The sequence below is a fragment of the Rhynchophorus ferrugineus genome, unplaced genomic scaffold, assembly GCF_030347505.1.
Source record: "Rhynchophorus ferrugineus isolate W39M unplaced genomic scaffold, kcgeb_rfMv2 rfM2, whole genome shotgun sequence".
Taxonomy (NCBI): domain Eukaryota; kingdom Metazoa; phylum Arthropoda; class Insecta; order Coleoptera; family Curculionidae; genus Rhynchophorus; species Rhynchophorus ferrugineus.
Genome location: NW_027472581.1, coordinates 5485952 through 5499683, shown reverse-complemented (window position 1 = coordinate 5499683; position 13732 = coordinate 5485952). Strand labels below are relative to the sequence as shown.

Here is a 13732-nt window from a genome sequence, read left to right as displayed (position 1 = left end):
CATTGCGGACATACTTCTTTTAAAAACATCTTTTCAGAATATTGTTAGCCTATAATATGGTAATATCTCTTCATTTACATAAACAACCCTTTATGACGATCTCAATTACTTAGACCCCCTCCTATTTATAAATAGTTTTATACCTACCGTCGAGCAACGCGTAGCGTCACATAAGATGATTAATAAACGGTTTTGCAGTAATTATGTTTGATTTTCGAAAGGTAATTAGTCACGTATATGGAATATTTTCGTAACAATGGTGCTTTTAGGACGGAGCGAGGAGTATTCATACAGCAGCTCGGTATGGACATGTAGGAATCATCAATACTCTCCTTCAAAAGGGTGAGAAAGTTGACGTAACGACCAATGTAAGTATTATGTTTGTATATTTACTGTTTCTAGTAATATTTTTTGTTGATGTTCTTTTAGGATAATTATACAGCTCTACATATTGCGGTGGAGTCGTGTAAGCCGTTGGTAGTGGAAACACTTTTAGGTTATGGTGCTGATGTACATGTTAGAGGTAAATTAGTATACTTAAATTTTATGCTATGATCCTTACACAAGTCATGATATAATCTAAGATGATAAGGGACGGAGCAAGAGACGTTGAAAATGTTTATAGACTTAATAGATCTATGCAATAATACTCAACAGATATAATCTCTTTGTCTTTGTTGCTACAGATATATCAACAGAAACATCGACGCTATATAATCACACTACCTGTATTTAACATATTTTCTTTATGAAGTAAGAGGCCCTTAGACTATTCAAACTCATTTATAATGCAGCCTCTTCAATTAAAGATATACTCATACCAAATCACTCAGATAACAGGCTTTTAAAAAATCTCTAAGAACTGTTTTACTGTAAGTTGTTATTCTGGGATAGGACGTCAGACAACCTGTGTAACTATGTTAAAAGGATTACTATATTCGACTAAAAGAGAATGTACTTGAAAATATTATTTTGTTTAACCTACTATCACTTATTATTTTGTTGTTTTTTTATGTAATATACGTTCACTAATTAAAAGCTTTTCTTATTTTGAGTGATGCTCCTCTGTACATTTTCGCTTGTGGAGACAAACTGGACGGCTTCCCCTTTCCTTGCTATTTTTATTTCTGGTATCTCTCTAATGTCATATATCTCTCTATCTCTCACATCTCCCAGAATTTCCGGAAAGTGGCGGAGGAACTTTTTTCGAAAGAAGAAAATATACTTTTAGATTAATTGGACATCCTAAAGCTTGAAATTTTAGTACTGATTTGACGATTTCTTTATAGTTACAATCCATACGATTTTTTAAATATTTCTCTATAACTTCCTTAAAATCAGTCAACTTTTTTTTTGAGTATTTGGTTTTAAAACTATGTATTTGAAGGAATCTTCATGTTGGGGAAGTGATTATAAAAATTGCTTCTTCAATCCCGAATTTATGTGCATCGTTGGTAAAAGAACTTTATGTGGAGGTACCGACATTTCTTGGAGGATGTTCTTTTTCAAGGCCAATTAATATATAATAAGGCCAATAGTTATCGATTTAAAATTCTATTAAACTATAACACAATAGTGACATAAAATTTCACTCATATCACTGATTCCCATAACTCACAATAATAATCTCTTTTCTTTCCTGTTTTATCATCCCTGTTCTTTTTATCCTGAACGTTGGCATTTCGCTATTGATGCTCATTTTATCTATACAATTTTTTTGACCTATCCACACTTTAACATATACTTTAATTTATCATAGAAAATATTATTTATACATACGACTAGTTGTGTTTGTCCATGAAATGTCCTGCTCCAAGCGCAAAAAATAACAACTCTGTTGTGCAGAAAAGACGATAAAATAGTTGAAAGCGACATAAAAAAAATCTAAAAATATGGAAGAATAAATAAGCCACTTGCCCTCTATATCAAACACATTATTAATTTTTAATCGCCCTAGCATATTTTGATATAAATATATTTTACATAGAATTTCTATAATAAATATTTTAAATATATAGTCTATTCGAAGTTTATTTGTATATGCGTCACCAAAATTTGTGACGTTAAGACGTCGCAATGCTGCCCCATCAACTTTGAGTTTTTGTTCAGTTTGGCTTTGACATACAACAAAATTCTAATCTAAATACAATACCTGAACAAAATGTTGTCAACTATTATATATTTTAACATTATAGTACATCTAAAAACTACAGTTAATTATACAGCCACAATGGTTCTTTTCATTATTGCTTTCAAGAATTTTGCATAAGTCTGACAACTGGACAACTTTGATCGAACTACTCAGACAGTATTGTGTCTCCTTTTAACTAGAATAAAATTAAAATATATTATGATTCTGAAATGAATTTACAAATTGCAACAGACACTACATCAAACATCTTGATGATGCATATACAAATAAACTTTGAATAGTCTATATATATGTTAATCATTTTTTCAATGGAAAAACATTCAGTCTTTTTCTTGATTCATAGGTGGTAAATTAAAAGAAACAGCTCTACATATAGCTGCAAGAGTTAAAGATGGCGAAAAGTGCGCTTTGATGTTATTGAAATCAGGTGCAGCTCCCAACCTTGCTACTTACGATGGAAACACCCCTGTTCATGTTGCCGCAAAATACGGTAACATACAAACATTACTTCTACTGTTGGAAGATGGCGGAGATCCGCAATACAAAAATAAGGTAATTATTATTACATGGAAGCAACACGAACACACTCACAATATGTCTACACATTGCTGGTAAAAACAAACACAATCCAAAGTGTATCAACACAGCTCTTATCATGTAGAAAGAGCAGGAAAGCTTAGTATATGTTAGGCTGAATTAACAACAATTAATTCTTAGATAGTAGTTATAGTTAAATACTAGGCTGTTTAATAAATATTGTTGCTCGATGAGAAAAAAGACCCTGATCATTTTCCATAACTTTTCCCATTTATATGACAAGTCTGTATCTTGAATTCGAAATCTATCTATCTTTTTATCGAAAGAACGATATTGGTCTGACAGTGATCATTTTGATCCATCATTAATTCATTTTCACATTTCCACGGCATTTACAAACCAGTGGTAATCGGAAGGTACTATGTCTGATTGTAGGCTGGGTGGGAAGTTGCGATTTGAGACTCTTGTAACCTGTGGTCTTGTAACTTGTAGTAGAGTTGTCAAGTAATATGATGACTATACGTCTGTTACCCTTGCAAGTCTATGCAGATCTTTCTTGGTACAATGCGGCTTTAAATTTGTTCTTTTGACGTCCGTAGATATCTGCACTCAATGTTTTATTCAGCTTTGCTGCTATGTAATACCACATCTTGTTAATCCCACCATATACGCAGCAATTATGGTCATGAAGATTTCCCTTTGGTGTCGATGTGGTAGTATTTTCTGGACAAACCCATAAATTAATGAATAACCCAAATTAATGAATAACCCAATAATACTAAAATTGATTTTTTATATAGGGACATGTCAAAACCATCGAATTTAGTAGTCCCACGTAATCAAATTTTGCTCATTTAAGCCACCACCCGGGCTCAGTACAGCAGAAAATCAGGTAACAGCAGTAACTATTAAATTAAGCAGATACAAGGTTACAATAACCGCAATTTATTGTTCTCCAAGATACAATAAAAAAAAGACATTAATTAAAATGAATGTCCTAAGCAACCTTGGAGAAAAATTTGAAATTGGAGGTGATTTTAATGCAAAAAGTACAATATGGGGATCCAGAATGACAACTAAAGGCAATGAACTGCATAAAGCAGCTACTGAGCTACGATACAGTTACATGTCAACTGAAACGAACTTATTAACGACTTATGACTGATCAAGATAAAACCCCAGATCTGTTAGATTTCTTCATAGTAAGAAACATAACATCCAACTATATAAATGTCGAAGAAAATTTTCAGCTAAGTTCAGATCATACATCAGTGATTCTGACGTTGAGCGAAAATATAATAATAAAATAAAGAAACCCAACGTTAATAAACAAGAGAACAGACTGGGAAGGATTTGCTGAAGAACTGAACAAACGAATTCAACTAAATGTATCCGCCAAGACAACTGAACAATTAAATCTTGAAGCAGAAAAATTCGTAATAGATATTCAACAAGCTGCTTGGAATAATACTCCAGAAATTAAGAATACAACTAAAGGAATTAATTATCCAAAAAATTAAAAGTAGAAGAAATGGTAGCTGAAAAACGTAAATTACGAACAAAATGGCAATAAAATTGAACACCCGAAAATAAAAATAGTTTAAACAATATAACCCAAAGACTGAAAAGAGAAATACTGGAAATAAAAAACAAAACCACAAATGACCATCTCAGAAATTTAACAGCTGATAAAGAAACTGATTACTCACTCTGGAAAGCCATAAAATATCTAAAGCGCTCATGTCTACACAGTCCACCTATAGAGACCTGTGGGAATTGGGCATGTGACAATCGCTAAAAAGCAGAAGCATTTGCTGAATATCTAGAAAAAACTTTTAGACTAAACGAAACTAATATTGAACATAATTTGCCGGACATAGAAGCTGAAAATTCGATGATTATTCAATACGTCTTTCAATTTGTTCTTTTGACGTCCGTAGATATCTGCACTCAATATTTTATTCAGCTTTGCTGCTACGTAATACGCTACACCTTGTTAATCCCACCATATACGCAGCAACAATTGATGGTCATGAAGATTTCCCTTTGGTGTCGATGTGGTTCTTTTCTGGACAAAGTCAAAGTGTCTTTAGTCACGCAGAAAGAGTTAACCAAAGTTATTAAAACTGACATTAACCTCAGGAAATCACCAGGCTACGATTTAATAACAGGAGAATTACTGCAAAAACTACCAAGAAAGGGAATTATAAAACTCACCAACTTGATCAATACAGCATTTATATTAAAACATGTCCCAGACATTTGGAAGATGGCGGAAATTATAATAATCCCAAAACCTGGGAAGGCACCAAAAGAAATAAAATCCTATAGATCTATATCACTGCTGCCAGTAATATCTAAGGTTTTTGAAAAACTCCTGTTTAAAAGAATAAAACCGATCATAGAGAGAAAAAACCTAATACCAACACACTAGCAAAACATGCCTACGGTATTTAAATTTCCTTTCTATATTTCTATGTTTTGTGAATTTAACGTTAATAATATCGAATTAATCGTTCGTTAGAAGCAGAACGAGCCGAACAGTCACATGAAACTGAATGTGAAGAATACGTTGTAAACTTATTCTTGTAAACGCACATTAATTAACATTTCATTTCTTATTGGAAGTATTATTGAAAATTAAGTTTTTTTCACCAATTTACAATCAAAGCTTATTGTTTTTTATGTTTGTCTTCTTATCACTAACTTCTTTAGGATTCAAAATACTGGGATCTTTTGGTGTTAGATACAAGTCTCATCTGTATTAATAATAAAAGCGATATAACCACTTGAAAAATAAATATCGTTTCACGTCTTTCGTATGAGTGGTGAATTCGCCAGTGGAATACAAGCCTAGTAACAGATTTGTTTATAGCCGGCTTTGTTGGTGCAATAGTGAGCGCGACAGGACGGTCCTCCTACCGTTCCTGCTCAGGCATGGTCGTGCATTTATGTCTTTGATTGCTTGACATTTGTGATTTTGAAAAAAGTACAAAATCCAGAAGAAAAATGATCCTAGTCACCTCAGTAACCAGGCTGTGTAAGATCGGATGTTTTCTGGGATGGTCTGCAAGTTGGTCACAAAATTTAATTTCTCACAAACCATCGGTACTTTGTAATTTTTTCATTAAAAATATATGTCATATCATTCAGAAATCGTTTACTTTCCTGATTTATGTTAATTGTGAAGAACATTTCTTAAAGTAAAAAAAGTATTGTAATCAAGATTAGAAAAATATTAACCTACATATACTTTTTATATTTCACTGGAATGCGTGAATAAGGCCACTATTCCGTAGACAGTCTCGATCGCTCATCGAACAAACTTATTGAATAGCCTGTTAATGGTGATTTGTTATAAAATAAATACATAATTTTCTTCATTAATTAAGTTGTATACATAAAGTTACAAAATTTATTAAAACATGTTGAGTTATTTACGTGACTACTTCTTATTCATACATAATACTCACGTAATATTTTTATATTAAGGGGTTAATTGCATTTTTCTGAAAAAACTATAATTTCGTCTCTGTAAAGCTAATTTGTAACAAGGTCCAGTCTACACGGCATCGTTTTGATGCCGTATCGACTTTAATTTCTCTCAATTTTTACAACCTCTTTCCTATTCGGAAATTAATATTTTCCAGCTTCTATTTATTCCAATCTTATGTAAATTGTTCAAAACTGTTTTATGGTCAATCTTCATTGAAGTCAATTAAGCCTCATTAAATACATGTTACTACAGACATGCGAATTTATAGCCATATATAAGGAAAAACAGAAATTACTTTTTTCGCAATCTTATATGAGGTGGAGCAAAATTCCCGTTACCATTTTGTATGCGCGCCATCTTGGATATGTAACGTTTAGCTCAGTTTCGCTTTAACCATTGTATTGTGTAGACGTTTAAGTTTTATTATGGATATATACATGCCACAAGAACGAGCAGAAATTGTGACAATATTTATTTGAAATAATCATTCCATTATTGCCACTCAGCGGAAATTGCGTCAAAAATATCTTAATCGTCCAGCTACTCACAAAACAACAATTTGTCGCTTACATGCGAATTTTCAACAGTACCGTACGACAGCAGACAGGCCTCGATCTAGAAGACAACGGACGTCTCCAGAAACATCAATTCGAAGATGTGGTTCCCAGTTATACATTTCTGCACATAAGGTTCCCGTACAAAATTCAATTACTCGAAAAATTGTTACCGAGAGATCCTGATCAACGAGTTGAGTATGATAATGCAACACTAAGGCTGTCTGGTGAAATTGAAGATTTTTCGTCTAAATTGATAATGAGCGATGAAGCCCATTTTCTTCTCAGCACGTCACGTCAATAAACAGAACAATCGGTTTTAGGGAACTCAGAAACCGCAATTAATTCGTGAAACAGCATCGTGTCCACTAAAAATAATTGTATGGTGTAGTATTCATGCTGGAAACATCATTGGTCCCTATTTGTCTGAAAATAACCAAGGTGTTGCAGTTACATTATACGAAATTCTCTTGTGCCTGAAATAGAAGAGCAAGGACTAGAGGACATGTGGTTTCAGAAAGATGTAGCCACAGCACACACAGCACGTTCAACATTTCAATTATTGAATAACGTTTTCCCACGAAAACTAATCTCGCGAATTAGCGATTTAGCATCAAAGCCCCAAATGATTCAACATCTTAAAGATAATATTCGCCAAGAAATTGAAATGACCTCAGCCTCAGATGTGGCAGGATGTCATGAAAAATGCCTTAAAAAGAGCCGAAAGTTTCATAGCAAATCGCGGTCACCACTTAGCATATATAATTTTTCAATCATAACGAAAAGGGGAAAACGTAAAGACCAAATAAACTTTTTATAAAAACGAAACTTACTTATTTTTTCTTTGAGTAAAGTTATAGGCAATCAAAATGGTAACCGAACTTTTTCCTCGTTGTATACTCATTATACAGTTAATTAACTTTTAAAATATAAAATCTAAAGTACTAAATCAATTATTATTATAAATCCCTGTAAAATATGTATTTAATACTAATAATTACTCGTAGATATGTATATTAGTCGTAGCAAAATAAACAGTAAACTGATAGGAGTCAGCAACCTCGTAAGCAACAATTAACCCTAACAAATTATTATAGCGATCACATGATAACACGGCTTTAATGTTGTAGTTTTAGACTAAAACGAGCAATGTTTGTTTTTAGATTTCATCCGCTACTCATAAAGTAAGTTGGTTTTACTATATACTTTCTTACCTTTTTATATTACCTTCGTCCATTTTGTTTTTAACATCTTTCACGGCCTGTATAACTTTAGGTAGTGCTTTGTGTATTCTGTAGGTAGAATACTCTCTCCTAAACTGCTGCTTTCAATGTTGAATGTATACTGACCGTATACTTTCATATATTCTTTTTTTTCGAATACCTTTCAAGATAGTATTTAAACATTGATTATGTCTAGAAAGGAGAAACACCATTGCATCTAGCCAGCAGGAATTGCCGTCCAGACGTGGTCACTCATTTGATCCAGTATGTTAAAGAAAAGAAAGGAGAAACGGCTGCCTCCATATATGTCAACGAGCTAACGGAAAACGACGAAAGCGCTTTGCATTATGTCTGTACTGTAACTAAATATGAAGTCGAAACTCCTAACTCTGACAGGTAATGCATTATCTACATTTTCTTTTAACGTAACATATATAATAGAATGGTTCTTTATTTAGTTTAACTTTTCTTAAAACTCTTTCATAGTTATCGATGGTAAAGTTTTTTGATTTTCTACGAGTGATGTTGTAAATGTAATAAAATCAAAAGTACCCATTCACAGTTCAATATATCACACACAGTTTTTATTGGCGATAAGAACACATAACTCAAATAGTCTTTAAACAATATATTAGGAAAAATTACATTTTATTCGTCAAGATTTCGCAGGACATTTAGTTAAGTATTCAGCTCGATGTAACTGTAAATCTGATTTATATGGAAGTTGCCACACTAAAAGGAATTCATGATATTTCACCTGGTTTAAAAAAGCTGCCACGAAAACAAATACTCATGTTGACATATATATTCAATTCCTCTTTGAGACAGTATCATATATGTCTTAAGGCTGCTAGAATAATTATGCTTTAAAAATCTGACAAACCAGCAGAACAAGTTGTACCATACAGTTTTTAGCTGCGATATCAAAATTATTAGAGAAACTGCTACTAAAACGCATTAAGCCATTTATAGAAAATCCAGATCTCCATATTCGATTTTAAAATCACCACTCGTATTTGAAGAAAGGAAATACTGTCCTACCATATTCTTGGATGTCTGACAAGTTATCGACCCGGTGTGGCATTTGGAATTAATCTACAAAATTAACAAATTGCTACCACGGAATTACAGTCGACTGATGTAGTCATATCCTTTTGAAAGAATATTTAAAGCCTCTCGTGAAGGATATTCTCAACATTTAAACCTATTTCGGCTGGAGTTCAATAGGTTAGCGTATTGAGACTACTCTATCTGCTCTATACGGCTCATATTCCAAAAATAAAAAAAACAGTATTTGGAACATTTACCGATGGCACAGTTATCACGGCAAAATTTGTATGTGTATCAAAGCTGCAGAAAAAATACAAATAGTAGTCAACAAGATCTACAAATGGAATAGAGACTGGAAAATACAGCTTAATAGCTCCAAATCTGTCAATGTTAATTTTTTGTTGAGACGAAACCACAAAAACCTAATTATATCACTTGACAGATGCATGATGCCTCAAGTAGAATCAGCTAAATACTTCGGAATCTATCTCGATGGTAGGTTAAATTGGAAACATCATGTTAGACAAAAAGCAGAGTAGATTAGAAATCGAGCAACTGTACTGCTTAGTCGGAACATACTCTCGACTTGACTTAATATATATATATATATATATATATATATATATATATATATATATATCATTTCCTAAACTAGGGGAATCATTAGCGATTTTATTAAAATTATATACAGGTACTAATAAATAACTGATATTTTTCTAGGGAGGTAGTTAAGCTTCTCCTTGAAAATGGAGCTGATGTTAAGCTTCAAACAAAGCAACATGAGACTGCGTTTCATTTGGTGGCTTCGGCTGGCAACAACGACGTTTTAATGGAGATGATTTCGCATATGTCTCCGACAGATGCGCAGAAAGCTCTAAACAGGCAAAATGGAAATGGATGGACGCCTTTGTTAATAGCATCCCACAAAGGTACTTAAAGCCCTAAGAATATTTTTATAATGATACTTAACTTGAAACAATATCTTGATGCCTTTTTTTATATATAATGTTTGTAATGTGTATTATTTCTCTATTTACAACATGGGTAAATTAAGTATTCGAATCTGTAGGATGGATTTAACTTAATTTGGTAAAATATATTTGGATTTAACTTAATTTGGTAAAATATATTTTTTCAACAATTTTTTTTTCTTCTAGGACACATTGAGTTAGTGAACAATTTGTTGGCGAATCATGCCAGAGTGGATGTGTTCGACACTGAGGGTCGCTCTGCTCTCCACTTAGCGGCAGAGCATGGTTATCTCCACGTTTGTGATTCTCTGTTGACTAATAAAGCGTTCATCAATTCTAAATCGAGGAATGGAAGAACAGGTAATTTCAAAAGTGTTACATAAAAAGCGACATATTTTTGAAATAATACAAATGATATAAAATAAGTTTTAGGAATTATTATATTATATATGGTGATATTATTGCTTTTGCCTTTCAAAAATAATTTCTGTCATTTGTAAGAAATATATAGATGATGTAAATAGAATTATACAATATTTTAAGATGCAATAGTTACTGGTGAGACTGGTAAAATGTTTAAAAAATATTGGGACATAACACTGACTTTGTAAATGAATTTCTATAAATTTTAAAAATATTTGTACCTTTGCGACCTTCATGATTTGTCAATGCTTAGTGATTTGATTGATTTCAAGGTATAGGTTGATAACAAAATGGACTGATGTTTCACGATTATAGATAATGACTAGTTTTGTAGTTAATATAAGTATATTGAAAATATTTTATTCGATTCACTTGGATAAATGTAAAACCATTGGCGTTGCTGAAATTGATGTTATGCTTTCTTCGAGACAAAATTTGATAGAAAGAAATCTTTGTCTGGTTGAATGAAGACTTGTTTGATTTGACAATTACATGATATATTATTAGTAATGTTTCTTCTTCATATTCCTAGTAGCGTGTAATTACCTAAACATCTCCTCTACCTCTGGTTCGCTGAATACTTTCAAGGTACTTATACAAACAAACCCAAGTGTGGTTTTCTTAATTTACTGGCGTTTGCAATTTCTGGAGAATGGATACTTATCAGCAGCGGATCTTTTCGATTGTTTACTGGTTGTATTTATTGTTTGTTAATTACTTGGTTATGTTTTTATTCATTTATTAATCTATCATGTGAGTTTGTCAACATTTGATGAAATTTATAAAAAGTAGTAAAGCATTAATTATTTATTTTACCAATAATAGAGGAAATTAAAAAATTACAGCGGATCTTAGACGACAAATTAATGAATATACATTAATTCCAGTAAGTATATGTTAGTATTGTGTATATTACCGGTAATATATATAGTAATATATTTATGATATATTCTGTATGTGGCAACATCAATATCAAATTACCAGCATCTAAAAAAATGGCCATATCAAAAGCTGACATAATAACAAATGATGTAAAATGTAACTAGTTATCTAAATCTGTTTGGTAGGGTAGGGTGAATTTGTATATATCAATATTAGGGTCATTGTTCCTAGTGGTTATTAAAAAACATCGTACGTAAGCACGTACGCTCGATAAGAATGTGTAAGGAAAGTTCTGATAATATTGCAGACAACATTTTACATATTTTGAGTATGCAAGATGCATAAATACTATTACATGAAAAATATAATGTTACATTAATATAATTAATGTTATGTATCTGAAATATGCCATATTTGACATCAAATTTATTGTTTTTTTTACTTTCATTAATGTTTTCAATACCACAGTTTGAAACTTTTTTTATACTAGTTTAAATTATTTAATGAAGAAGGTATATTAGCAACTATGAGAAAATAAAAAGTATGTGTTGTTAATATTTTTGTTTTATTTTGCGTATATTTTTCAACTTTTAGTTAAATGTCCTAAAATATTGATATTTATAATTACATTGTGATTAATAGTTTTCAAACAATATTTAGAGCTATATTTATTTCTCGACGATAAACGAGCATATAAACTTTAAGAATATTAAGCATACCCAAGCTGAATTGAAATGTCGTTTATTTTATTTAAACGAATAGGCACTCAACTCACCAATCATATGCTATGTGTTGGTCATTTCCTATAGTCTATATAAATTATTATGATTGTAAATTATATGAAAATTTACTTACAATTTGGTAGATATATTTTGTGTTATGGATTATTTGAATGTTTTCTGTAATTTACCTAAAGCTATACAATATACAATATATTTCCTGATAAATACATATTACTAAGAGTAAACAAACTTTTTGGCATACCAACAGTTATGTTGCGATCACTCTCATGATCTGTTGATCACAAATCATCTATTTAATGGTAACTAATTCAACCAAGGGCTCTATCAATATATCAGGTTTTCTCAAATTACAACATTCAGCTAAAGCAACACAGAAAAATGCGAGTGTGAAGAGAATTCGCCTAATTTGGGCGTTTTCTAAAACCACTGTTCCGAATTTTTAAATATTTCTCCACCATGAGAAACCACTTATTTATTCATATATATCATGTTTTTTTATCGTCGTAGCTCTACATTTGGCCGCGTTAAATGGATACGTCCATTTGGTTAAGTTCCTCATAAAGGATCACAACGCGGTGATAGACATATTGACACTGAAGAAACAGACACCGCTCCATCTGGCGGCAGGAGCGGGTCAGATTGAAGTTTGTAAATTGTTACTAGAATTAGGAGCAGATATAGATGCTACAGGTACGTAACAGGTTGTAATTTAATTCGAATATTTAATAATTTCGAATGTTTCAGACGAGGATGGTCAGAAACCCATTCACGCCGCTTGCCAAAACAATTTCTCCGAAGTTGCCAAACTTTTTTTACAACAACATCCCAGCCTGGTCATGGCTACCACCAAGGATGGTAATACCTGCGCGCATATAGCTGCAGCACAGGGTAGCGTTACTGTAATAGAAGAGTTGATGAAATTTGATCGCCAGGTATATTATTATCACACTATGTTATTCAGATACCATATAATACGTTTAAATGAATGAGTACACAGGTTGTTTATTGGATGTAAAACGAGAGAAATATAGTCAATCAAAAGTAGAAGTGAATTTACGTCATATCAATTTATGACGTCAAAACGGTGCAAAATAATCAAACAAGAATGTCTCTCTTTCCTAAACCACTTATAGTTTCTCTGGAGGGTTAGTCCACTTAATTAATAATTGTACATCCAAGCAATCTATTTTATTCTCATTAGAGAACGTATTTGTCTTTCTATGTTCAGTATTTGTTTCCTTCGTTGCTGTGATTTCTTATTAAGTCATTCTGATATTCAAAATTATTTGTCTTCTGTTTCTTCCGTTACTACTTCTGTACATTTTTCTTTATACAATTAGATTTAATCACTGCATTTTTCCTAAACATTTGCGATATCTGCAAAACAATTAGTATTCATTCTCTCCTCATACATTTTAAACAAATCCTTACACATATTCTGAAAAATTACACATATATAAATCAGCACATAACCCTTTCACATTCTGAAAACTATATTTTCTGCAGTTATCCCATATTAATGATATACTCGCTTTAGTTATTTTCCCTTTCATCACAAGTTTTTTGGTATGGACAGCATTGAATCATAATTCCACTACCAGTTTCATTCACTCACTATCACAGCTTGAGCCAATATTTAAGTCAATAACGAACCTGTTAATTTCCAATCTAACACTAGTTTAGAAATCTACTATTTGTTAA

The 13732-nt window shown here is 32.0% G+C and overlaps 1 protein-coding gene across 6 annotated transcripts in view; it reads left to right on the top strand.

The window, feature by feature from the left end:
- Positions 1-13732, top strand: part of nompC (no mechanoreceptor potential C) — an 81370-nt gene that overhangs the window by 39800 nt on the left and 27838 nt on the right. For all 6 annotated transcript variants that reach the window (XM_076394714.1, XM_076394713.1, XM_076394712.1 and 3 more), the window contains exons 9-17: positions 270-368; positions 430-523; positions 2496-2704; positions 7903-7923; positions 8159-8358; positions 9733-9941; positions 10170-10343; positions 12539-12721; positions 12776-12963. In XM_076394714.1, the coding sequence (XP_076250829.1) occupies positions 270-368; positions 430-523; positions 2496-2704; positions 7903-7923; positions 8159-8358; positions 9733-9941; positions 10170-10343; positions 12539-12721; positions 12776-12963 (1377 nt within the window). The remainder of the gene's footprint in view (positions 1-269; positions 369-429; positions 524-2495; positions 2705-7902; positions 7924-8158; positions 8359-9732; positions 9942-10169; positions 10344-12538; positions 12722-12775; positions 12964-13732) is intronic.